Source organism: Pseudophryne corroboree, chromosome 3 (genome assembly GCF_028390025.1).
Source record: "Pseudophryne corroboree isolate aPseCor3 chromosome 3, aPseCor3.hap2, whole genome shotgun sequence".
NCBI classification, from domain to species: domain Eukaryota; kingdom Metazoa; phylum Chordata; class Amphibia; order Anura; family Myobatrachidae; genus Pseudophryne; species Pseudophryne corroboree.
The window spans coordinates 89447409-89475385 of NC_086446.1; the positions used below are offsets into that span (position 1 = coordinate 89447409).

The following is a 27977-nucleotide window of genomic DNA, read 5'->3' on the forward strand; positions in this document are numbered from 1 at the left end:
CGGGGGATATAATTCCAGCCTTTTTGTGGTACCAAATCCGGACGGCTCAGTGAGGCCCATTTTGAACCTCAAATTGTTAAACCCATATCTGCGGGTTTTTCGGTTCAAAATGGAGTCTCTTGAGAGCGCTAATCTCATGTCTGGAGGAGGGGGAGTTCTTAGTCTCTCTGGATATAAAGTATGGCCACCTCATCAAGCCTACCTCAGGTTTGCTCTGCTGGACGAACATTATCAGTTCCAGGCACTGCCCTTTGGCTTATCCATGGCTCCAAGAGTTTTCACCAAAGTCATGGTGGAAATGATGTTTCAACTCTGGATTCCGGCGGTGAACATTGTACCCTACCTGAACGACCTTTTGATAAAAGCGAGATCAAAGGAACAACTGTTGGACAGCATAAACAGCACGAAAACACTGCTGTCACATCACGGATGGATTCTCAATTTACTGAAATCCCACCTTGAGTCGACTCAAAGGCTCCAGTTCCTGGTGATGATCTTTGACACTAGCTCAGAAGGTCTTCCTTCCCGAGGACAAGGCAAGGACGCTTCAGGAGATGGTTTGTACGGTGCTGAGGCCGAACTGGGTCTCGGTACATCTTTGCATATGCCTGTTAGAAAAGATGGTGGCCTCCTACGAGGCGATTCAGTATGGAAGATTCCATGCAAGGACTTTCCAGCTTGATCTCCTGAGAAAATGGTTGGGTTCGCATGTACAGATGCACCAGGTCATTTGTCTCTCGCCGCAAGCCAGAATTTCTCTCCTATGATGGTTGCAGTCCTCCAACCTCTTGGAGGGTTGGAGCTCCGGGATATAGGATTGGATTCTCGTAACCACAGACGCGAGTCTTCGAGGTTGGGGAGCTGTCACCCAAGGGGCATAGTTCCAGGGTAGGTGGTCAGGCCATGAAACCGTTCTTCCAAAAAACATCCTGGAACTCAGAGCAATCTACAATGCTCTGCCACAGGCGTCTCCCCTGCTTCAATGTCGAGCCATTCAGGTTCAGTCAGACAACGCCACGGCAGTTGCGTATGTCAATCGTCAGGGAGGGACAAAGCATAGGGCCTACATGCGGGAGGTATCCAAAATACTCCGCTGGGTAAAAAGGAATGTAAGGGCGGTATCGGCCATATTCAACTGGGAGGCGGACTTCCTAAGTCGTCATGACCTCCACCCAGGAGAGTGGGGACTCCATCTGCAGGTATTTCGACTGTCCACAAGTCGATCTGATGGCCTCTCGGCTCAACAAAAAGCTGCGGCGCTATTGCTCCAGGACAAGGGACCCTCAGGCGGTGGTTTTGGATGCACTGACAACGTCATGGGCTTATCAGCTGGTGTACCTGTTTCCTCCGATTGCGTTACTTTCCAGGGTTATAAAATGAATCAGAAGGGAGGGTGTGCAAGCAATTCTAATTGCCCCCGATTGGCCTCGGAGAGTTTGGTACGCAGATCTTCTGGCCATGGCAGTGGTAGACCCCTGGCCTCTGCCACTGCAGGAGGATCGTCTGCAGCATTGGCCGTTCGTCTACCCGGACTTATGTCGGCTTCGTTTAGCGGGCATTGCGGTTGAGCGGAACATTCTAGCTGAAAAAGGTATTCCGGACAAGGTTATTACAACCATGCTTCAAGCCAGGAAGGCTGTCACGTCCAAGCATTATCATATCATATCATATCTGGAAGCGATGTCTCCTGGTGTGAGGGCCGAAGATATCCTACTGCGGCTATCCTACTTCGTTTCTTACAAGCAGGTGTGGACACGGGCCTACGGTTGGACTCCATTAAGGTGCAGATCTCAGCCTTGTCCATTTTCTTCCAGAAGAAATTGTCTGCTTTACCTGAAGTCAAGACGTTCTTACAGGGTGTCCTTCACATCCAGCCTCCTGTTGTGCCGCCCATGGCACCTTAGGTTCTAAACGTGGTTTTGACCTTTCTACAGTCCTCTGGGTTTGAACCGTTGATGTCGGTAGAGGACATCAACGTGGAACACTGTTATGCTGTTGGCCTTTGCTTCAGCTAGGCATGTTTCGGAACTTGGAGCTTTGTCTTGCAAGAGTCCCTACTTGGTCTTTCATGAGGACAGGGCAGGTGGTTTCTGCTTTCCACCTGAATCAGCCTATTGTGGTTCTGGCTGCTTCGGCCACTTCATCGAATCCTGGGTCCTTGGATGTGGTATGAGCCCTGAAGATCTACGTTCAGAGGACGGCTGCTGTCCGAAAATCGGGTTCCCTGTTTGTGCTGTATGATACTCAAAAGAAGGGTTGTCCTGCTTCAGTGCATTCGATTGCTCGTTGGCTTAGGCTTTCCATTCAACAGGCCTACTCTTCGGCGGTCTTGCCTGTTCCACGGTCTCTTAAAGCCCACTCTACTAGGTCAGTGGGTTCTTCCTGGGCAGCGGCCCGGGGTGTCTCGGCTTTGCAACTAAGCCGGGCAGCTACCTTGTCGGGGACAAACACGTTTGTCAAGTTCTACAGGTTTGATACCCTGGCTACAGAGGATGTCCAATTTGGACGTATGGTACTGCAGGAGTCTCAGCACGTTCCCGCCCGTTGTGGGAGCTTTGGGACGTCTCCATCGTACTAAGTGACCCCAGTATCCCTTATGGATGATAGAGAGAAGAGGATTTTAATTACCTGCCGGTAAATCCTTCTCTCGGAGTCCATAAGGGATAGTGGGCGCCCGCCTCTGTGCTTCGACTTTTCTGCAAGTTTTGTTGTTATGCAAAGTTGTTTGAATCAGCTGTTGCTGTTTCACTGGCTGTTGCTAGTTGTTTGTTCTGCTGTGTGCTGGTTCGTTACTCTCACCACTCGTTCTCTTGTCATGTTCCTCCTCTCAAGTATGCCCGTCTCCTTCGGGCACAGTTTTCCTAGACTGGGCTGTGGGGGAGGGCATAGAGGGGAGGAGCCAGCACACCCTGTTTGAAGAATTTAACGTGCACCGGCTCCTTTGGATCCCATCTATAGCCCATCGTACTAAATGACCTCAGTATCTCTTATGGACTATGAGAAAAGGATTTACCGGTAGGTGATTAAAATCCTCTTTTTTTCTCAGTTTGGCCTCACGGCTGCGCATTACAATCCGTGCGCATTCGTTCGATAATGCGATCTCGCACAACAGCGATCAGGTCTGAATTAGGCCCTAAGACATGCAAGCATAAGAAACTGTGAACTAACTATATAACCAATGTATGATTACATCAACAGGTTAAACATTTATTACAGAATAAAGTCACAGTCTCCTTGTTCTGTCGCTACAGCAGTCTCTTACTCTACACTCTCCTCCGTCAGTACAAACTTATGAGGGATATGTATTTGCCCAGGGGGGGAAGTCAGGAGCTTCAGCCCTCTATTAGACTCCTGCTCTCCTCCTCACATCATGTCACTGTGTGTTACTAACCCCGAGATCTTACCAGTCTCCTCCCCACACTCTCTCTATTGTATCTCATACATCAGGAGCCATCAGCTCCCTATTAGACTCCTGCTCTCCCCCTCACATCATGTCACTGTGTGTTACCAGGCTAGAGATCTGACCAGTCTCCTCCCCACACTCACTGGTGTATCTCATAAATCAGGAGCCATCAGCCCCTATTATACTCCTGCTCTCCTCCTCACATCCTGTCACTGTGTGTGTTACCAGCCCAGAGATCTGACCAGTCTCCTCCCCACACTATCTAGTGTATCTCATACATCAGGAGTCATTAGCCCCTATTAGACTCCTGTTCTCTCTTCACATCATGTCACTGTGTGTTACCAGCCCAGAGATCTGACCAGTCTCCTCCCCACACTCTCTGGTGTATCTCATACATCAGGAGCCATCAGCCCCTATTATACTCCTGCTCTCCCCCTCTCATCATGTCACTGTGTGTTACCAGCCTAGAGATCTGACCAGTCTCCTCCCCACACTCTCTGGTGTATCCCATACATCAGGAGCGAACAGCCCCTATTATACTCCTGCTCCTCCCCTCACATCATGTCACTGTGTGTTACCAGCCTAGAGATCTCAAAAGACTTGTGTGTCCTACAGATGGATCCAGTAACAGAGATACCCCAGAGAGATGTCCCCATCCTCTTTATTCACAGGATTGGACAGAGGAAAATCACAGGACCCCACAGGAGTATCAGGTAGGTGGGATTTAGGGTCTCGCTAATTACCGAAGTGACTTTTCACTATGTGGTCTGTGTAGTAGCTGTGTCTGCTCATCTGAATAAAATCAGACATTATTAATGGGTTTTTATTGTTTGTGGGTTATTTAGAGTGAAGGTCTGGTTTATAGTAAGTCAGAATATATGGAGGGAGAAGAAGAGATGTATGTGAGGAGTGATCAGCAGTGTAAGGAGGAAGAAATACCTACAGATAACAGCACAGGTGAGTAATAAACACTTATTACAGAAAAGAGTCACATATGTTCCTTGTTCAGTAACGACAGTAATATTTTATTCTACACCCTCCATAATCAGTACAGACTCATAAGGACAATGTATCTGCCCAGAGGAGGAGTAAGGCGCCATCAGCCCCTATTATACTCCTGCTCTCCCCCTCATCATGTCACTGTGTGTTCCCAGCACAGAGATCTGACCAGTTTCCTCCCCACACACTCTGGTGTATCTCATACATCAGGAGCCATCAGCCCCTATTATACTCCTGCTCCTCCCCTCACATCATGTCACTGTGTGTTACCAGCCCAGAGATCTGACCAGTCTCCTCCCCACACTCTGGTGTATCTCATACATCAGGAGCCATCAGCCCCTATTATACACCTGCTCTCCCCCCATATCATGTCACTGTGTGTTACCAGCCCAGAGATCTGACCAGTCTCCTCCCCACACTCTCTGGTGTATCTCATACATCAGGAGCCATCAGCCCCTATTATACTCCTGCTCTCCCCGTCACATCATGTCACTGTGTGTTACCAGCCCAGAGATCTGACCAGTCTCCTCCCCACACTCTCTGGTGTATCTCATACATCAGAGGCCATCAGCCCCTATTATACTCCTGTTCTCCCCCTCACATCATGTCACTGTGTGTTACCAGCACTGTGTGTTACCAGATCTGACCAGTCTCCTCCCCACACTCTCTGGTGTATCTCATACATCAGGAGTCATCAGCCTCTATTAGACTCCTGCTCCTCCCCTCACATCATGTCACTGTGTGTTACCAGCCCAGAGATCTGACCAGACCTGTGTGTCTCCTACAGATGGATCCAGTAACAGAGATACCCCAGAGAGATGTCCCTGTCCTCTTTATTCACAGGACTGTACAGAGGAGAATCATAGAAATCCACAGGAGTATCAAGTAGGTGGGATGTAGCGTCTCACCAAATGCCAAAGTGACTTCACAGTTTACGCCGATCCACGTGTTTTGTCGGATTCGCGGCCAAATCCGACAGATTTTAGCCCTGTTTCCGACGATGTCAATCCTATTTTAAAAATAGTTAGATTACCATTGTCGGAAATTGCCAATTGCAGTCGGATTTGGCCGCTAATTGAACATTGAGATGCCGGATCCTTACACCCCTTAAGCTGTAAGGAAGCTGTGTGTGTTTTATGCACTGATATTCTACTTATTTATTCTCAGTTAATGAAATCAGACATTACAGAGTTATTTTATTGTTTTGTGTTTCATATATTAGGAATTTTTCATTGTTTTGTGGTTTACATAGGATGAATATCTGACTGATATAAAGGTAGAAACTATAGAGGAAGAAGAAGAGATGTATATGAGGGGTGATCAGCAGTGGAAGGAGGAGGAAATCCCTGCAGATATCAGCACAGGTGAGTAATAATCACTTTTCTCTGACGTCCTAGTGGATGCTGGGACTCCGTAAGGACCATGGGGAATAGCGGCTCCGCAGGAGACAGGGCACAAGAATAAAAGCTTTAGGATCAGGTGGTGTGCACTGGCTCCTCCCCCTATGACCCTCCTCCAAGCCTCAGTTAGATTTTTGTGCCCGAACGAGAAGGGTGCAGGCTAGGTGGCTCTCCTGAGCTGCTTAGAATAAAAGTTTATTTTAGGTTTTTTATTTTCAGTGAGTCCTGCTGGCAACAGGCTCACTGCATCGTGGGACTAAGGGGAGAAGAAGCGAACTCACCTGCGTGCAGAGTGGATTGGGCTTCTTAGGCTACTGGACATTAGCTCCAGAGGGACGATCACAGGTTCAGCCTGGATGGGTCCCGGAGCCGCGCCGCCGGCCCCCTTACAGAGCCAGAAGAGCGAAGAGGTCCGGTGAAATCGGCGGCAGAAGACGGTCCTGTCCTCAACTAAGGTAGCGCACAGCACCGCAGCTGTGCGCCATTGCTCTCAGCACACTTCACACTCCGGTCACTGAGGGTGCAGGGCGCTGGGGGGGGAGCGCCCTGAGACGCAATATAACAGATATACCTTAGGTTGGCAAAAAGAAATACATCACATATAGCTCCTGGGCTATATGGATGTATTTAACCCCTGCCATTTTTCCAGAAAAGAGCGGGAGATAAGGACGTCGTGAAGGGGCGGAGCCTATCTCCTCAGCACACAAGCGCCATTTTCCCTCACAGCTCCGCTGGAAGGACGGCTCCCTGACTCTCCCCTGCAGACCTGCTACAGAATCAGGGTAAAAAAGAGAAGGGGGGGCACTATTGGCAGCTAATAATAAAAACAGCAGCTATAAAGGGAATAACACTTATATAAGGTTATCCCTGTATAGGTTATCCCTGTATATATATAGCGCTTGGTGTGTGCTGGCAAACTCTCCCTCTGTCTCTCCAAAGGGCTAGTGGGGTCCTGTCCTCTATCAGAGCATTCCCTGTGTGTGTGCTGTGTGTCGGTACGTGTGTGTCGACATGTATGAGGAGGAAAATTATGTGGAGGCGGAGCAATTGCCTGGGTTAGTGATGTCACCCCCTAGGGAGTCGACACCTGACTGGATGATCGTATTTAAAGAATTACGTGACAATGTCAGCACTTTGCAAAAAAACTGTTGACGACATGAGACAGCCGGCAAATCAATTAGTGCCTGTCCAGGCGTCTCAGACACCGTCAGGGGCCCTAAAACGCCCGTTACCTCAGTGGGTCGACACAGACCCAGACACAGATACTGAGTCTAGTGTCGACGGTGAGGAGACAAACGTAATGTCCAGTAGGGCCACACTTTACATGATCACGGCAATGAAGGAGGCATTGAACATTTCTGACACTACAAGTACCACAAAGAAGGGTATTATGTGGGGTGTGAAAAAACTACCAATAGTTTTTCCTGAGTCAGATGAATTAAATGAGGTGTGTGATAAAGCGTGGGTTTCCCCCGACAAAAAACTGCTAATTTCTAATAAATTATTGGCACTATATCCTTTCCCGCCAGAGGTTAGGGCGCGTTGGGAAACACCCCCTAGGGTAGATAAAGCGCTCACACGTTTATCTAAACAAGTAGCGTTACCGTCTCCTGATACGGCCACCCTCAAAGAACCAGCTGATAGAAGGCTGGAAAATATCCTAAAAAGTATATACACACATACTGGTGTTATACTGCGACCAGCAATCGCTTCAGCCTGGATGTGCAGTGCTGGAGTCGCGTGGTCGGATTCCCTGATTGAAAATATTGATACCCTGGACAGGGACAATATATTGTTAACTATAGAGCATTTGAAGGATGCATTACTATATATGCGTGATGCACAGAGGAATATTTGCACCCTGGCATCAAGAGTAAGTGCTATGTCCATTTCTGCCAGAAGAGCGTTATGGACGCGACAGTGGTCAGGGGATGCGGATTCCAAACGACATATGGAAGTATTGCCGTATAAAGGGGAGGAGTTATTTGGGGCTGGTCTATCGGACCTGGTGGCCACGGCAACGGCTGGAAAGTCCACCTTTTTACCCCAGGTCACCTCACATCAGCAGAAAAAGACACCGTCTTTTCAAACTCAGTCCTTTCGTTCCCATAAGTACAAGCGAGCAAAAGGCCACTCATTTCTGCCCCGGGGCAGAGGAAGAGGAAAAAGACTGCACCATGCAGCCGCTTCCCAGGAGCAGAAGCCCTCCCCTGCTTCTGCCAAGTCTTCAGCATGACGCTGGGGCTTTACAAGCAGACTCAGACACGGTGGGGGCCCGTCTCAAGAATTTCAACGCGCAGTGGGCTCACTCGCAAGTGGACCCCTGGATTCTGCAGGTAGTATCGCAGGGATACAAACTGGAATTCGAGGCGTTTCCCCCTCGCCGGTTCCTGAAGTCTGCTCTACCAAAGTCTCCCTCCGACAGGGAGGCAGTTTTGGAAGCCATTCACAAGCTGTATTCCCAGCAGGTGATAATCAAGGTACCCCTCCTACAACAGGGAAAGGGGTATTATTCCACGCTGTTTGTGGTACCGAAGCCGGACGGCTCGGTGAGACCAATTTTAAATCTGAAATCCTTGAACACTTACATAAAAAGGTTCAAATTCAAGATGGAGTCACTCAGAGCAGTGATAGCGAACCTGGAAGAAGGGGACTATATGGTGTCTCTGGACATCAAAGATGCTTATCTCCACGTCCCAATCTACCCTTCTCACCAAGGGTACCTCAGGTTTGTAGTACAAAACTGTCATTATCAGTTTCAGACGCTGCCGTTTGGGTTGTCCACGGCACCTCGGGTCTTTACCAAGGTAATGGCCGAAATGATGATTCTTCTTCGAAGAAAAGGCATCTTAATTATCCCTTACTTGGACGATCTCCTGATAAGGGCAAGGTCCAGGGAACAGTTAGAAGTCGGAGTAGCACTATCTCAGGTAGTGTTACGTCAGCACGGGTGGATCCTAAATATTCCAAAATCGCAGCTGATTCCAACGACACGTCTACTGTTCCTAGGAATGATTCTGGACACAGTCCAGAAGAAGGTGTTTCTCCCGGAGGAGAAGGCCAGGGAGTTATCCGAGCTAGTCAGGAACCTCCTAAAACCAGGCCAGGTGTCAGTGCATCAGTGCACGAGGGTCCTGGGAAAAATGGTGGCTTCTTACGAAGCGATTCCATTCGGAAGATTCCATGCAAGAACGTTTCAGTGGGATCTACTGGACAAATGGTCCGGATCGCATCTTCAGATGCATCAACGGATAACCCTGTCGCCAAGGACAAGGGTGTCTCTTCTGTGGTGGCTGCAGAGTGCTCATCTACTAGAGGGCCGCAGATTTGGCATTCAGGATTGGATCCTGGTGACCACGGATGCCAGCCTGAGAGGCTGGGGAGCAGTCACACAGGGAAGAAATTTCCAGGGCTTGTGGTCAAGCATGGAAACATCTCTTCATATAAACATTCTGGAACTAAGGGCCATTTACAATGCCCTAAGTCAAGCGAAACCCCTGCTTCAGGGTCAGGCGGTATTGATCCAATCGGACAACATCACGTCAGTCGCCCACGTAAACAGACAGGGCGGCACGAGAAGCAGGAGGGCAATGGCAGAAGCTGCAAGGATTCTTCGCTGGGCGGAAAATCATGTGATAGCACTGTCAGCAGTGTTCATTCCGGGAGTGGACAACTGGGAAGCGGACTTCCTCAGCAGACACGATCTCCACCCGGGGGAGTGGGGACTTCATCCAGAAGTCTTCCAAGAGATAGTAAACCGTTGGGAAAAACCAAAGGTGGACATGATGGCGTCCCGTCTAAACAAAAAACTAGACAGATATTGCGCCAGGTCAAGGGACCCTCAGGCAATAGCGGTGGACGCTCTGGTAACTCCGTGGGTGTACCAGTCAGTGTATGTGTTCCCTCCTCTGCCTCTCATACCAAAAGTACTGAGAATCATAAAAAGGAGAGGAGTAAGAACTATACTCGTGGTCCCGGATTGGCCAAGAAGGACTTGGTACCCGGAACTTCAAGAGATGCTCACGGAAGAACCGTGGCCTCTACCTCGAAGAAAGGACCTGCTTCAGCAGGGGCCTTGTCTGTTCCAAGACTTACCGCGGCTGCGTTTGACGGCATGGCGGTTGAACGCCGGATCCTGAAGGAAAAAGGCATTCCAGAAGAAGTCATCCCTACCCTGATCAAAGCCAGGAAGGATGTAACCGCAAAACATTATCACCGCATTTGGCGAAAATATGTTGCGTGGTGTGAGGTCAAGAAGGCCCTACAGAGGAATTTCAACTGGGTCGCTTCCTACATTTCCTGCAAACAGGACTGTCTATGGGCCTAAAATTAGGGTCCATTAAGGTTCAAATTTCGGCCCTATCGATTTTCTTCCAAAAAGAACTGGCTTCAGTGCCTGAAGTTCAGACGTTTGTAAAGGGAGTACTGCATATACAGCCTCCTTTTGTGCCTCCGGTGGCACCTTGGGATCTCAATGTGGTTTTGGGGTTCCTTAAATCACATTGGTTTGAACCACTCACCACTGTGGAATTTAAATATCTCACATGGAAGGTGGTAATGCTGTTAGCCCTGGCTTCAGCCAGGCGTGTCTCAGAATTGGCGGCTTTATCTTATAAAAGCCCTTACCTGATTTTTCACACGGACAGGGCAGAATTGAGGACTCGTCCTCAATTTCTCCCTAAGGTGGTTTCAGCGTTTCACGTGAACCAGCCTATTGTGGTGCCTGCGGCTACTAGGGACTTGGAGGACTCCAAGTTGCTGGACGTTGTCAGGGCCCTGAAAATATAGATTTCCAGGACGGCTGGAGTCAGGAAATCTGACTCGCTGTTTATCTTGTATGCACCCAACAAGATGGGTGCTCCTGCTTCTAAGCAGACTATTGCTCGTTGGATTTGTAATACAATTCAGCTTGCACATTCTGTGGCAGGCCTGCCACAGCCAAAATCTGCAAAAGCCCATTCCACAAGGAAGGTGGGCTCATCTTGGGCGGCTGCCCGAGGGGTCTCGGCTTTACAACTTTGCCGAGCAGCTACTTGGTCAGGGGCAAACACGTTTGCAAAATTCTACAAATTTGATACCCTGGCTGAGGAGGACCTGGAGTTCTCTCATTCGGTGCTGCAGAGTCATCCGCACTCTCCCGCCCGTTTGGGAGCTTTGGTATAATCCCCATGGTCCTTACGGAGTCCCAGCATCCACTAGGACGTCAGAGAAAATAAGATTTTACTCACCGATAAATCTATTTCTCGTAGTCCGTAGTGGATGCTGGGCGCCCATCCCAAGTGCGGATTGTCTGCAATACTTGTATATAGTTATTGTTACAAAAATTTGGGTTATTATTGTTGTGAGCCATCTTTTCAGAGGCTCCTTTCGTTTATCATACTGTTAACTGGGTTCAGATCACGAGTTGTACGGTGTGATTGGTGTGGCTGGTATGAGTCTTACCCGGGATTCAATATCCTTCCTTATTATGTACGCTCGTCCGGGCACAGTATCCTAACTGAGGCTTGAAGGAGGGTCATAGGGGGAGGAGCCAGTGCACACCACCTGATCCTAAAGCTTTTATTCTTGTGCCCTGTCTCCTGCGGAGCCGCTATTCCCCATGGTCCTTACGGAGTCCCAGCATCCACTACGGACTACGAGAAATAGATTTATCGGTGAGTAAAATCTTATTATTATAGAAAGGAGTCACACATTCTCTTTGTTCTGTCACTACAGCAGTCTCTTATTCTGTACCTTCCTCTGTCAGTACAATGTAATAGGGACAATGTATCTGCACAGTGGGGAAGTCAAGAGTCATCAGCCCCTATTACACGCCTGCTCTCCCCCTCACATCATGTCCACGTGTTACCAGCCCAGAGATCTGACCAGTCTCCTCCCCACACTCTCTGGTGTATCTCATACATCAGGAGCCATCAGCCCCTATTTCTCATACGTCCTAGAGGATGCTGGGGATGCTTCAAGAACCATGGGGTTTGAATGGGTGTGAACTGGCTCCTCCCTCTATGCCCCTCCTCCAGGCTCCAGTTAGATTCAGTGCCCAGTGAGACTGGATGCACACTGAGGAGATCTCCAGAGTGTCTCAGAAAAATACTTTCTCTATCGTCCTAGTGGATGCTGGGGTTCCTGAAAGGACCATGGGGAATAGCGGCTCCGCAGGAGACAGGGCACAAAAAGTAAAGCTTTATGATCAGGTGGTGTGTACTGGCTCCTCCCCCTATGACCCTCCTCCAAGCCTCAGTTAGGTTTTTGTGCCCGTCCGAGAAGGGTGCAATCTAGGTGGCTCTCCTAAAGAGCTGCTTAGAAAAGTTTAGCTTAGGTTTTTAATTTTACAGTGAGTCCTGCTGGCAACAGGATCACTGCAACGAGGGACTTAGGGGAGAAGAAGTGAACTCACCTGCGTGCAGGATGGATTGGCTTCTTTGGCTACTGGACATTAGCTCCAGAGGGACGATCACAGGTACAGCCTGGATGGTCACCGGAGCCTCGCCGCCGGCCCCCTTGCAGATGCTGAAAAGAGAAGAAGGTCCAGAATCGGCGGCAGAAGACTCCTCAGTCTTCTTAAGGTAGCGCACAGCACTGCAGCTGTGCGCCATTGCTCTCAGCACACTTCACACGGCAGTCACTTAGGGTGCAGGGCGCTGGGGGGGGGCGCCCTGGGAAGCAATGTAAACCTATTTTTTGGCATAAAATACCTCACATATAGCCTCCGGGGGCTATATGGAGATATTTAACCCCTGCCAGAATCCGTTAAAGAGCGGGAGACGAGCCCGCCGAAAAAGGGGCGGGGCCTATCTCCTCAGCACACAGCGCCATTTTCCTCACACAGCTCCGCTGGTCAGGAAGGCTCCCAGGCTCTCCCCTGCACTGCACTACAGAAACAGGGTAAAACAAGAGAGGGGGGGCAAAATTGTGGCAAAATTATATATATTAAAGCAGCTATATAGGGAGCACTTATTATAAGGCTATCCCTGTCATATATAGCGCTTTTGGTGTGTGCTGGCAAACTCTCCCTCTGTCTCCCCAAAGGGCTAGTGGGGTCCTGTCTTCTTTAAGAGCATTCCCTGTGTGTCTGCTGTGTGTCGGTACGTGTGTGTCGACATGTATGAGGACGATATTGGTGTGGAGGCGGAGCAATTGCCAAATATGGGGATGTCACCCCCTAGGGAGTCGACACCAGAATGGATGGCTTTATTTATGGAATTACGGGATAGTGTCAACACGCTAAAGCAGTCGTTTGACGACATGAGACGGCCGGACAATCAATCAGCACCTGTCCAGGCGCCTCAAACACCGTCAGGGGCTGTAAAACGCCCGTTACCTCAGTCGGTCGACACGGACCCAGACACAGGCACTGATTCCAGTGGCGACGGTGACGAATCAACCGTATTTTCCAGTAGGGCCACACGTTATATGATTTTGGCAATGAAGGAGGCGTTACATATTGCTGATACTACAGGTACCACAAAACAGGGTATTATGTGGGGTGTGAAAAAACTACCTATAGTTTTTCCTGAATCAGATGAATTAAATGAGGTGTGTGATGAAGCGTGGGTTGCCCCCGATAAAAAACTGCTAATTTCAAAGAAGTTATTGGCTTTATACCCTTTCCCGCCAGAGGTTAGGGCGCGCTGGGAAACGCCTCCTAGGGTGGACAAGGCGCTCACACGCTTATCAAAACAAGTGGCGTTACCCTCTCCTGAGACGGCCGCACTTAAAGATCCAGCAGATAGGAGGATGGAAAATATCCAAAAAAGTATATACACACATACAGGTGTTATACTACGACCAGCTATAGCGACAGCCTGGATGTGCAGTGCTGGGGTAGCTTGGTCAGAGTCCCTGATTGAAAATATTGATACCCTGGATAGGGACAATGTTTTACTGTCTTTAGAGCAAATAAAGGATGCGTTTCTTTATATGCGTGATGCACAGAGGGATATTTGCACACTGGCATCACGGGTAAGTGCTATGTCCATTTCGGCCAGAAGAAGTTTATGGACGCGACAGTGGTCAGGTGATGCGGACTCAAAACGGCATATGGAAGTTTTGCCGTATAAAGGGGAGGAGTTATTTGGTGTTGGTCTATCGGATTTGGTGGCCACGGCTACAGCCGGGAAATCCACCTTTTTACCTCAAGTCACTCCCCAACAGAAAAAGACACCGACTTTTCAGCCGCAGCCCTTTCGTTCCTTTAAAAACAAGAGAGCAAAGGGATATTCATATCTGCCACGAGGCAGAGGAAAGGGGAAGAGACTGCAACAGGCAGCTCCTTCCCAGGAACAGAAGCCCTCCCCCGCTTCTACAAAAGCCTCAGCATGACGCTGGGGCTTCTCAAGCGGACTCGGGGGCGGTGGGGGGTCGTCTCAAGAATTTCAGCGCGCAGTGGGCTCACTCGCAGGTGGATCCCTGGATCCTGCAGATAATATCTCAGGGTTACAGGTTGGAACTAGAGACGTCTCCACCTCGCCGTTTCCTGAAGTCTGCTTTACCAACGTCCCCCTCCGACAGGGTGACGGTCTTGGAAGCCATTCACAAGCTGTACTCTCAGCAGGTGATAGTCAAGGTACCCCTTTTACAACAAGGAAAGGGGTATTATTCCACTCTATTTGTGGTACCGAAGCCGGATGGCTCGGTAAGACCTACTCTAAATCTGAAATCCTTGAACCTGTACATAAAAAAGTTCAAGTTCAAGATGGAGTCACTCAGAGCGGTGATAGCGAACCTGGAAGAAGGGGACTTTATGGTATCCTTGGACATCAAGGATGCGTATCTCCACGTTCCAATTTACCCCTCACACCAGGGGTACCTCAGGTTCGTCGTACAGAACTGTCACTATCAGTTTCAGACGCTGCCGTTTGGATTGTCCACGGCACCTCGGGTCTTTACCAAGGTAATGGCCGAGATGATGATTCTTCTTCGAAGAAAAGGCGTATTAATTATCCCATACTTGGACGATCTCCTAATAAGGGCAAGGTCCAGAGAACAGCTAGAGATGGGACTAGCACTGTCTCAAGAAGTGCTAAAGCAGCACGGGTGGATTCTGAATATTCCAAAATCCCAGTTAATTCCGACAACACGTCTGCTGTTCCTAGGGATGATTCTGGACACGGTTCAGAAAAAGGTTTTTCTCCCAGAGGAAAAAGCCAAGGAGTTATCCGAGCTTGTCAGGAACCTCCTAAAACCAGGAAAGGTATCTGTACATCAAGGCACAAGAGTCCTGGGAAAAATGGTGGCTTCTTACGAAGCAATTCCATTCGGCAGATTCCACGCAAGAGTTTTCCAGAGGGATCTGCTGGACAAATGGTCAGGGTCGCATCTTCAGATGCACCAGCGGATAACCCTGTCTCCAAGGACAAGGGTATCTCTTCTGTGGTGGTTGCAGAGTGCTCATCTATTGGAGGGCCGCAGATTCGGCATACAGGATTGGATCCTGGTGACCACGGACGCCAGCCTGAGAGGCTGGGGAGCAGTCACACAAGGAAGAAACTTCCAGGGCATGTGGTCGAGCCTGGAAACGTCTCTTCACATAAACATTCTGGAACTAAGAGCAATCTACAATGCTCTAAGCCAGGCAGAACCTCTGCTTCAAGGAAAACCGGTGTTGATCCAGTCGGACAACATCACGGCAGTCGCCCATGTAAACAGACAGGGCGGCACAAGAAGTAGGAGTGCAATGGCAGAAGCTGCAAGGATTCTTCACTGGGCGGAGAATCATGTGATAGCACTGTCAGCAGTGTTCATCCCGGGAGTGGACAACTGGGAAGCAGACTTCCTCAGCAGACACGACCTTCACCCGGGAGAGTGGGGACTTCATCCAGAAGTTTTCCACATGCTTGTAACCCGTTGGGAAAGACCAATGGTGGACATGATGGCGTCTCGCCTCAACAAAAAACTGGACAGGTATTGCGCCAGGTCAAGAGATCCGCAGGCAATAGCTGTGGACGCGCTGGTAACGCCTTGGGTGTACCAGTCGGTGTATGTGTTTCCTCCTCTGCCTCTCATACCAAAAGTATTGAGAATTATACGGCAAAGAGGCGTAAGAACGATACTAGTGGCTCCGGATTGGCCAAGAAGGACTTGGTACCCGGAACTTCAAGAGATGATCACGGAGGATCCGTGGCCTCTACCTCTGAGAAGGGACCGGCTTCAGCAGGGTCCCTGTCTGTTTCAAGACTTACCGCGGCTGCGTTTGACGGCATGGCGGTTGAACGCCGGATCCTAAAGGGAAAAGGCATTCCGGAAGAAGTCATTCCTACCTTGATTAAAGCAAGGAAGGAAGTAACCGCGCAACATTATCACCGCATTTGGCGAAAATATGTTGCGTGGTGCGAGGATCGGAGTGCTCCGACGGAGGAATTTCAACTGGGTCGATTCCTACATTTCCTGCAATCAGGATTGTCTATGGGTCTCAAATTGGGATCTATTAAGGTTCAAATTTCGGCCCTGTCGATTTTCTTCCAGAAAGAATTGGCTTCAGTTCCTGAAGTCCAGACTTTTGTTAAGGGAGTACTGCATATACAGCCCCCTGTGGTGCCTCCAGTGGCACCGTGGGATCTCAATGTTGTTTTGGACTTTCTCAAATCTCATTGGTTTGAACCACTAAAAAATGTGGATTTGAAATATCTCACATGGAAAGTGACCATGCTACTAGCCCTGGCTTCGGCCAGGAGAGTGTCAGAACTGGCAGCTTTATCTTACAAAAGCCCATATCTGATTTTCCATTCGGACAGGGCAGAACTGCGGACTCGTCCGCATTTTCTCCCTAAGGTGGTGTCAGCATTTCATCTGAACCAGCCTATTGTTGTGCCTGCGGCTACAAGCGACTTGGAGGACTCCAAGTTGTTGGATGTTGTCAGAGCTTTAAAAATATACATTTCAAGGACAGCTGGAGTCAGGAAATCTGACTCACTGTTTATACTATATGCTCCCAACAAGTTGGGCGCTCCTGCGTCTAAGCAGACTATTGCTCGCTGGATTTGTAGTACGATTCAGCTTGCACATTCTGTGGCAGGCCTGCCACAGCCAAAATCGGTAAATGCCCACTCCACAAGGAAGGTGGGTTCTTCTTGGGCGGCTGCCCGAGGGGTCTCGGCATTACAACTCTGCCGAGCGGCTACGTGGTCGGGGGAGAACACGTTTGTAAAATTCTACAAATTTGATACCCTGGCTAAGGAGGACCTGGAGTTCTCTCATTCGGTGCTGCAGAGTCATCCGCACTCTCCCGCCCGTTTGGGAGCTTTGGTATAATCCCCATGGTCCTTTCAGGAACCCCAGCATCCACTAGGACGATAGAGAAAATAAGAATTTACTTACCGATAATTCTATTTCTCGGAGTCCGTAGTGGATGCTGGGCGCCCATCCCAAGTGCGGATTATCTGCAATAATTGTACATAGTTATTGTTACCTAAATCGGGTTATTGTTGTAGGGAGCCATCTTTCAGAGGCTCCTCTGTTATCATACTGTTAACTGGGTTTAGATCACAGGTTGTACGGTGTGATTGGTGTGGCTGGTATGAGTCTTACCCGGGATTCATAAATCCTTCCTTATTGTGTACGCTCGTCCGGGCACAGTATCCTAACTGAGGCTTGGAGGAGGGTCATAGGGGGAGGAGCCAGTACACACCACCTGATCATAAAGCTTTACTTTTTGTGCCCTGTCTCCTGCGGAGCCGCTATTCCCCATGGTCCTTTCAGGAACCCCAGCATCCACTACGGACTCCGAGAAATAGAATTATCGGTAAGTAAATTCTTATTTTTTGTTAGGTTTATTATTTTCAGGGAGCACTGCTGGCAACAGGCTCCCTGCATCGTGGGACTGAGGGGAGAGAAGCGGACCTACTTCTGTGAGTTCAAAGGCTCTGCTTCTTAGGCTACTGGACACATTAGCTCCAGAGGGTCCGATCACTTGGTGCGCCTAGCTGCTCGTTCCCGGAGCCGCGCCGTCACCCCCTTACAGAGCCAGAAGAAAGAAGCCGAGTGAGTAAAAGAAGAGAAGAAGACTTCAGTGACGGCAGAAGACTTCAGTGTTGAGGTACCGCGCAGCGGTCGCGCTGCGCGCCATGCTCCCACACACACAGCGGCACTGACAGGGCGCATGGGGGGCGCCCTGGGCAGCATGAATACTGAAGTTTTAACTGGCAAATAAGTATATTAAAGTATATTAAAAGTGCCTAGGCACTAAATATAGACCCCCGCCAGTATAATTATGTAGATTTGTGCGGGACTGAAGCGCGCCGGTAAGGGGGCGTGGCTTAGCCCTCACAGCTCTCACCAGCACCATTTTCTTTTCACAGAAGCTGCAGAGATGCTGGCCCTGACCTCCACACTGCTGTACAAGTAACAGGTTGCAAAATGGGGGGGGGGGGGGGGGGGGGGGCACAGTAGATTTGGTGCTATTATTTTATATTATAAAAGCGCTAGCAGGTCTGAGGCATTGTATGTAAGGTCTCAGTACCGGGTTGGGCGCTGGGTTGTGAGCTGGCAAACTCCCTCTGTGTCTTTCTAACAGGCTTTGCTGTGGGCTGTCCCCTATAGCCCAGTGTGATTGTAGGTGTCGGTACGTGTGTGTGTCGACATGTCTGAGGCTGAGTGCTCTTCCCAGGAGGAAGCCGGAGTGGGGGCAGAAAAGGAGGTGGGAGTGATCCTGTCGGCACTGCCGACTGCTGAGTTTGTAAATATGTTGAGTGTTTTGAATGCAAATGTGGCTCGGTTGACTAAGAGATTAGATAAATCAGGGTCTAAGAACCAGACATGGAGGAAATCCCATGGAAGATGCATTGTCACAAGCTCAGACCCCTTCGGGGTCACAGAAACGTGCATTTACCCAGATAGCAGATACAGATACCGACATGGACTCTGATTCCAGTGTCGACTATAGTGATGCCAGATTACATCCAAAACTGGCTAAGAGCATTCAGTACATGATTGTGGCAATAAAAGACGTATTACATATCACGGAGGACCCTGCTGTTCCTGATACTAGGGTCTGTATGTATAAAGGAAAGAAACCTGAGGTAACGTTTCCTCCCTCTCATGAACTGAACGCTCTTTGTGAAAAGGCTTGGGAAAATCCTGACAAGAAGGTACAGGTTCCCCAAAGAATTCCAGTGGCATATCCGTTCCCCTCTGGGGACAGGGAAAAGTGGGAGTTAACCCCCATAGTGGACAAAGCTCTATCGCGTCTGTCCAAGAAGGTGGCGCTTACGTCTCCGGACATGGCAGCCCTAAAGGATCCTGCGGATCGTAAGCAGGAACATACACTAAAATCCATTTATGTCACTACAGGTACGCTACTCAGGCCTGCCGTTGCTTCGACATGGGTGATTAGCACTATTGAAAAATGGGCAGATAACTTGTCATCTGAGATACCCTGGACAGGGATAACATGCTTTTGACTCTGGGTCATATCAGGGACGCTGCAGCATATTTAAAAGAAGCTGCAAGGGATATTGGCCTTTTAGGATCAAGGGCCAATGCCATGGCTGTCTCGGCTAGAAGGACATTGTGGATTCATCAATGGAATGCTGTTGCTGACTCGAAGAAGGCTATGGAGTCTCTACCGTTTAACGGTAGTGTCTTGTTTGGTGACGGCCTCACTGACCTGGTATCTACGGCTACCGTGGGTAAGTCGTCATTTTTACCTTATGTTCCTTCGCAACAAAAGAAAACGCCCCACTATCAGATGCAGTCCTTTCGGCCCAATAAATACAAAAAAGGACAAGGATCCTCCTTCCTTGCTGCGAGAGGAAGAGGAAAGGGAAAAAGGTCACAGACTGTGGCAGTTTCCCAAGAGCAGAAGTCCTCTCCGGCTTCTACCAAATCCACCGCATGACGCTGGGGCTCCTCTGCAGGAGTCCGCACCGGTGGGGGCACATCTGAGACTCTTCAGTCAGGTCTGGGTGCACTCGGACCTGGATCCTTGGATATTAGAAATAGTAGACCAAGGGTACAAATTAGAGTTTCAAGACGTGCCCCCTCACCAATTTTTCAAATCGGCCTTGCCAGCTTCTCTTCCAGAAAGAGAGGTTTTATGCGCTGCGATACTAAAGCTGTGGCAAAATTAAGTCATTGTCACGGTACCCCCGTCACAACAGGGGGAGGATTTTTATTCAAGTCTGTTCGTGGTACCAAAGCCGGATGGCTCAGTCAGACCGATTCTGAACCTAAAATCCCTCAATTTCTTTCTAAAAATTTTTTAATTCAAGATGGAATCTCTCCGAGCAGTGATCTCCAGTCTGGAGGAGGGCGATTTTATGGTGTCGGTCGACATAAAGGATGCTTACTTACACGTTCCCATATATCCTCCACATCAGGCATGCCTGAGGTTCGCTGTTCAGGATTGTCATTACCAATTTCAGACGTTGCCGTTTGGTCTGTCCACGGCTCCAAGGATTTTCACCAAAGTAATGGCGGAAATTATGGTTCTCCTGCGCAAGCAAGGAATCACAATTATCCCATACTTGGACGATCTCCTGATAAAGGCGAGATCCAAGGAACAATTGCTGAGAAACGTTGCCCTGTCTCTGATGATTCTGCAACAACATGGTTGGCTCCTAAACTTACCAAAATCACAGTTGATTCCGACGACACGGTTGTCGTTCCTGGGTATGATTCTGGATACAGAATTACAGAGTTTTTCTTCCAGTGGAAAAGGCTCTGGAAATACAGAACATGGTAAAACAAATTCTGAAATCGGCAATTGTGTCGATTCTTCAATGTACTCGGTTGCTGGGGAAGATGGTGGCGGCCTACGAGGCCATTCAGTATGGCAGGTTCCATGCCAGGGTGTTTCAGTGGGACCTGCTGGACAAGTGGTCCAGGTCTCACCTGGACGTGCACTGGAAAATATTCCTATCTTCCAGGACCAGGATCTCCCTCCTGTGGTGGCTGCACAGTTCTCACCTTCTGGAGGGACGCAGGTTCGGGATTCAGGATTGGATCCTGGTGACCACAGATGCAAGTCTCCGAGTCTGGGGAACAGTCACACAGGGGAGAAATTTTCAGGGAAAATGGTCAAGCCAGGAAGCTTGTCTGCACATAAACATTCTGGAATTAAGGGCCATTTACAACGGCATTCTGCAAGCGGATCATCTTCTTCGCAGTCTGCCCGTCTTGATTCAGTCAGACAACATAACAGCAGTGGCGTACAGAAACCGCCAGGGCGGAACAAGAAGCAGAGCGGCAGTGGCCGAGGCCACGAGAATTCTTCGCTGGGGCAGAGAAACATGCAAGCGGTCTTCATTCCAGGAGTGGACAACTGGGAAGCAGACTTCCTCAGCAGACACGATCTCCATCCAGGAGAGTGGGGTCTTCATCAAGAGGTCTTTTCAGAAGTGACAAGTCATTGGATATTCCTCAATTAGACATGATGGCGTCCTGCCTCAACAAGAAACTTCAGAGATATTGTTCCAGGTCAAGGGACCCTCAAGCGATGGCGGTGGACGCCCTAGTGACACCGTGGGTGTTTCCGTCGGTATATGTGTTCCCTCCACTTCCACTCATTCCAAAGGTGATAAAGATGATAAGAAGAACAAGGGTTCAGGCGATACTCGTTGTTCCAGACTGGCCAAGGAGGGCCTGGTATCCCGATCTTCAGGAATTACTCATAGAAGATCCCTGGCCTCTTCCTCTACGAGAGGACCTGTTACGTGTATCAAGACGGCTGCGTTTGACGGCATGGCAGTTGAGCGCCAGAACCTAGCCCGGAAGGGTAATTCCCAGTGTAGTCATTCCCACACTTCTTCAGGCTAGAAAAGCATTACCACCGTATTTGGTGGAAATATGTGTCTTGGTGTGAATCCAAGAAGGCTCCTACGGAGGAATTTCAGCTGGGGCGTTTGCTCCATTTTTTGCAAGCTGGTGTGGATGCGGGCCTAAAGTTGGGCTCAATTAAAGTACAAATTTCGGCCTTATCAATTTTCTTTCAGAAAGAATTGGCCTCCCTTACAGAAGTTCAGACCTTCGTGAAAGGTGTACTACACATGCAACCTCCCTTTGTGCCCCCCAGTGGCGCCATGGGATCTGAATGTGGTGTTGCAGTTCTTGCAATCTCATTGGTTTGAACCTTTGCGTAAGGTTGAGTTAAAATTCCTTACTTGGAGAGTAGTCATGTTGTTGGCCTTGGCTTCCGCAAGGCGGGTTTCTGAATTGGCGGCTTTGTCTCACAAAAGCCCCTATTTAATCTTCCATGCTGATAGAGCGGAGTTGAGAACTCGTCAGCAATTTCTGCCAAAAGTGGTTTAATCGTTTCACGTAAACCAGCCTATTGCGGTGCCAGTGGCTACTGACGCTTTGGCGGAATTGAAGTCTCTCGATGTGGTCAGAGCTTTGAAAATCTATGTCGCCAGAACGGCTCAAATTAGGAAAACAGAGGCTCTGTTTGTCTTGTGGGCTCCCAGCAAGATTGGGGCTCCTGCTTCCAAGCAGACTATTGCACGTTGGATCTGTAATACGATTCAGCAAGCTCACTCTACGGCGGGATTGCTGTTACCGAAATCGCTGAAGGCCCATTCAACCAGAAAGGTGGGCTCATCCTGCGCGGCTGCCCGTGGGGTCTTGGCATTACAGCTTTGCCGAGCTGCTACTTGGTCGGGATCAAACACTTTTGCGAAGTTTTACAAGTTTGATACCCTGGCTGAGGAGGACCTCTTGTTTGGTCAATCGGTGCTGCAGAGTCATCCGCTCTCTCCCCCCTGTTCTAGAGCTTTGGTATAAACCCCATGGTTCTTGAAGCATCCCCAGCATCCTCTAGAGTAGAGGATGCTGGGCGCCCGTCCCAGTGCGGGCTGTATCTGCAGTTTGGTTATGGTTACGCTCATTTTGAGTTAAGTTCAGTCAGTCTGTGACTGATGTTGGTCATGCCGTTGCATATGTTGTTGTTGAATGCCATGTTGTATGGCGTGTTTGAGGTGTGAGCTGGTATGTATCTCACCTTAGTTTAAAAACATTAAATAAATCCTTTTCCTCGAAATGTCCGTCTCCCTGGGCACAGTTCCTATAACTGGAGTCTGGAGGATGGGCATAGAGGGAGGGGCCAATTCACACCCATTCAAAGTCTTATAGTGTGCCCATGTCTCCTGCGGACCCCGTCTATACCCCATGGTTTTTGAAGCATCTCCAGCAGCCTCTACGGACTAAGAGAAAAGGATTTACCGGAAGGTATTAAAATCCTATTTATACTTCTGCTCTCCCCCTCACATCGTGTCACTATGTGTTACCAGCCCAGAGATCTAACCAGTCTCCTCCCCACACTCTCTGGTGTGTCTCATACATCAGGAGCCATCAGCCCCTATTATACTCCTGCTCTCCTCCTCACATCATGTCACTATGTGTTACCAGCCCAGAGATCTAACCAGTCTCCTCCCCACACTCTCTGGTGTGTCTCATACATCAGGAGCCATCAGCCCCTATTATACTCCTGCTCTCCTCCTCACATCATGTCACTATGTGTTACCAGCCCAGAGATCTAACCAGTCTCCTCCCCACACTCTCTGGTGTGTCTCATACATCAGGAGCCATCAGCCCCTATTATACTCCTGCTCTCCTCCTCACATCATGTCACTGTGTGTTCCCAACCCAGAGATCTGAAGCAGTCTCCTAATATTATGCATGAGGCAAGATGTGTACTAGCACAGCAACCACCTGTTTTATATGATGCATTTATTGTTGTGTGGTTTAATGTGAAGGTGGAAGGTAACTGGTTATATGAGTAACTACACCTATCCTGCTACATAATTTCTCCCCAGCTCTATATCTTGCCCTAACAATGGCCTTGAAATTGTCTACTGAGACCTTTATAGGAGGAGATCTGGATTTATCTCCGGGTATAATGTTTGGGAGTGAGAGGTAAGAGGCCGTGCCCCTGATAGTCTCCTGGATGAAACGCTTAGGTGGCCTCCCATGCTGTCTTTTCTGTGGCTGATGATTGTTAATTTCTCTTACGTCCTAGAGGATGCTGGGATCCATTTTAGTACCATAGGGTATAGACCAGGGCTGGCCAAACCAGTCCTCGAGATCTACCAACAGTACACATTTTGCAGATCACCTAGCTGGTGCACAGGTGTAGTCATTACTAATTAAGATGTGCTGCATTCATTCCTAACTGACAATTCTACAGGTCTCCAGGAGGCCTGGAAAACATGAACTGTTGGTAGATCTCGAGGACCGGTTTGGCCACCCCTGGTATAGACGGTCCCGCTGGAGCCTTCGGCACTTTAAGACTTTTCAACAGTGTGAACTGGCTCCTCCCTCTATGCCCCTCCTCCAGACCTCAGTTTAGAAAATGTGCCCAGGAGACTGGATGCACACTAGTGGAGCTCTACAGAGCTTTGCTGGAAAAAGACTTTCTTAAGTTTTTTATTTTACAGGGAAGCTGCTGGCAACAGTTTCCCTGCTTCGTGTGACTTAGGGGGGAAAGTAGGAAACAACTTCTCAATTAGTTAATGGTTCTGTTTCCACTGACAGGACACCATTAGCTCCTGAAGGGTCTCTCCGCACAAGGGTGCAGAGCGTGCTCTGAGGGCATGTTTTAAAACCTTACTCTCTCTGGCAAAAAGGGTACATACATGTACAGCCGCTGATGTGCCATCCCCAGGCAGTATAAATATTACATTGCTGAGGCTGAAGGGCGGGGCTTCTCCTCAGACTTGCCAGAACACTCACTGGGTGCCATTTTCTCCTGCAGAAACTCCAGTGTGAAGCTCCTGAATACTGTTTCTCCTCATGACAACGCTGATACAAGTACAGGGTGTTATAGAAGGGGCAGAGAGTGTTCATTATAATTAGGTCTGTGTGCCTATTATTGATATAGGCGCTGCAAGTGGGTAATATTTCCACAATTCACAATAAGGCGCAGTGTGTGGACTGGCAAATCCCTCTGTCTCTCTCTGACAGACTTTAGTGTGGGTCTATCCCCAATAGCTCCCCTGTGTGATGTACAAGTTGTAACATGTCAGACATTGGGGAGGATTCATCCCAGGAAGGGATTTGAGGGGGGTTGACCCCAAATTAGCCAAATGCATACAATGTATGATGGTCGCTATAAAGGATGTGTTGGAGTTTCCTGAAACAACACTGGTCCCTAAGGAAAAGGATTATTTTAAATTAAATAAAAAGCAGGTTGTGACTTTTCCTCCTTCAAAGGATTTGAATGCATTCTTTGAAGAATCCTGGACTAACCCAGAGAAGAAATTTACCCTTCCCAGAAGGATACGTGTAGCGTATCCTTTCCCTGAAGAAGACGGGCACAAATGGGAGACACCTCCAGTGATAGACACCTCAGTTTCTCGGCTAAGAAAATTGTTTTTCCTGTCCCTGGTTCAGCCTCATTAAAAGATCCAGCTGACCGTAAATTAGAAACAACCCTAAAATCCATATATACGGTTAACAGAAGGTGCTCAGGCCCACCATTGCTTGTGCGTGGGTGGGTAACGCTATGGAAAAATGGTCTGACGACTTGCTTGTTAACATAGGCACAGTTGACAGGGATGAAATAGTCCTAACTCTCGGCCATATCAAAGATGCTGCAGGTTACTTAGTTGAAGCTATGAAGGATATTGGGTTGCTGAGTTCAAGATCCTCCGCTATGGCGATTTCAGCCCGCAGGGCGCTGTGGATCCGCCAATGGAATGCTGATGCGGAATCAAAAAAGAATATTGAGGCGCTTCCTTACAATGGAGAAGCCCTCTTTGGAGACAAGCTGAATGCCATGATTTCAAAAACTACATCAGGCAAGTCAGCATGTCTGCCTTCCGCAGCTGCTCCACCTAGGAAAGGATTTAATTCTCATACGATGCAATCCTTTCGGCCCAACAAGTCCAAAAAGGCAAAGGGTACCCCCTTCTTCGCAGGAAGAGGTCGAGGAAGAGGTTAAAAAAATCTACAACACCATCAGGCTCGCAGGTGCAGAAGTCAACAGCTACTTCTGATAAAACCTCAGCATGACGCTGGGGCTCCCCTGCGGGAGTACGATCGGGTGGGGGCACGTCTACTGTCTTTCAGCCAGGTCTGGGTTCACTCACATCTGGATCCTTGGGTATTGCAGATAGTATCCCAAGGGTACAAATTGGAATTTCATGACCTTCCCCCATGCCGATTTTTCAAATCAGCCTTACCAGCTTCTGTTCAGGACAGGGCAAAAGTGCTGAACGCAATACAGAAATTATGTCAAGACAACGTAATTTCCTTAGTTCCTGTGTCACAACAGGAAAAAGGGTTTTATTCAAGCCTGTTTGTAGTGCCGAAACCGGATGGCTCGGTCAGACCGATTTTAAACATAAAGACTCTGAACCTTTATTTGAAAAGGTTCAAATTCAAGATGGAATCCCTGAGAGCGGTGATCTCCAGCTTGGAGGAAAAGGAATTTCTGGTATCGATGGACATCAAAGATGCTTATTTACATGTTCCCATCTACCCACCGCATCAGGCATACCTGAGGTTTGCGGTGCAGGACTGCCACTACAGTTCCAAACATTGCCTTTTCGGGCTCTCCACGGCTCCGAGAATATTCACCAAGGTGATTGCGGACATGATGGTTCTTCTTCACAAGAAAGGAGTCAAAGTCATACCATACTTGGACAATCTCCTCATAAAAGCGAGATCCAGGGAGAAACTAGTGCAGAACATTGCACTTTCCCTGACGGTGCTTCAACAGCACTATTGGATCATAAACCTTCCAAAATCACAATTGGAACCCACAATGAGGTTATCATTTCTGGGAATGATATTGGACACGGAAGCACAGAAAGTATTCCTACTGGTGGAAAAGGCTATGGAGATCCAGAGCATGGTCAAACAAGTTTTAAAACCAGCATGCATATCGATTCATCAGTGCATCCGCCTGCTGGGAAAAATGGTAGCGACCTACGAGGCTCTACAATTTGGCCGATTACACGCCAGGGTGTTCCAGTGGGACCTACTGGACAAGTGGTCCGGATCGCACATACACATGCACCCGGTGGATAATCCTGTCAACAAAAGCCAGTATTTCACTCTTGTGATGGCTTCAAAGTTCTCACCTCCTGGAGGGACGCAGGTTCGGGATTCAGACTTGGATCCTGGTGACCACAGCTGCAATCCTCCGAGGTTGGGGAGCAGTCACGCAAGGGGAAAGCTTCCAAGGACGATGGTCAAGTCAAGAAGTACTCCTTCACATAAACATTCTGGAATTGAGAGCTGTGTACAACAGCCTTCATCAAGCGACACACCTCCTTCAAGGTCGTCCCATGCAGATCCAGTCAGACAATGTAACGGCAGTAGCTTACATAAACCGCCAGGGCGGAACAAAAAGCAGAGCGGCAATGGCAGTGGTGACAAAAATACTCCTCTGGGCAGAAAGACATGCAAAAAGCTCTGTCGGTAATTTTCATTCCGGGAGCGGACAACTGGGAAGCAGACTTCCTCAGCAGACACTATCTCCATCCAGGAGAATGGGGCCTCCACCCAGAAGTCTTTGCAGAGGTAGCAGATCATTGGGGCGTTCCTCAAGTAGATATGATGGCATCACGTCTCAACAAGAAGCTTCAGAAATATTGTTCCAGGTCAAGAGACCCACAAGCAATAGCAGTGGATGCACTGGTGACCCAGTGGGTGTTTCAGTCGGTGTATCTGTTCCCTCCACTTCCACTAATACCAAAAGTTCTCAAGATCATCGTAAGAGCAAGGGTTCGAGCAATTCTCATTGCTCCAGACTGGCCAAGGAGGGCTTGGTATCCAGATCTTCAGGAGTTATTACTGGAAGATCCTCAGCCTCTTCCTTTTCGCGAGGACCTGCTTCAGCAGGGGCCGTTTGTTTATCAAGACTTACCGCAGCTGCGTTTGACGGCATGGCTGTTGAGCGCCAGATCCTAGTCCGTAAGGGTATTCCCAATAAAGTCATTCCCACACTTATTCTAGCCAGGAAAGGGGTAACGTCCAAACATTACCATCGTATTTGGAGAAAATATGTATCTTGGTGTGAATCCAAGAAGTCTCCTGCGGTGGAGTTTAAATTAGGACGTCTTCTCCTATTTCTACAGGCGGGTGTGGATGCTGGCTTGAGATTAGTGTCTATCAAGGTCCAAATTTCGGCCTTGTCCATTTTCTTTCAGAAACAGTTGGCTTCCCTTCCTGAGGCCCAGACGTTCGTGAAGGGGGTTCTGCGCATCCAACCTCCCTTTGTGCCTCCTGCGGCGCCATGG

The 27977-nt window shown here is 48.9% G+C and overlaps 1 protein-coding gene across 1 annotated transcript in view; it reads left to right on the forward strand.

The window, feature by feature from the left end:
- Nucleotides 1-27977, forward strand: part of LOC135057051 (zinc finger protein 1 homolog) — a 59935-nt gene that overhangs the window by 23612 nt on the left and 8346 nt on the right. The window contains exons 7-10 of the mRNA XM_063962930.1: nucleotides 4019-4116; nucleotides 4249-4360; nucleotides 5190-5287; nucleotides 5655-5766. Coding sequence (XP_063819000.1) covers nucleotides 4019-4116; nucleotides 4249-4360; nucleotides 5190-5287; nucleotides 5655-5766 — 420 coding nt within the window. The remainder of the gene's footprint in view (nucleotides 1-4018; nucleotides 4117-4248; nucleotides 4361-5189; nucleotides 5288-5654; nucleotides 5767-27977) is intronic.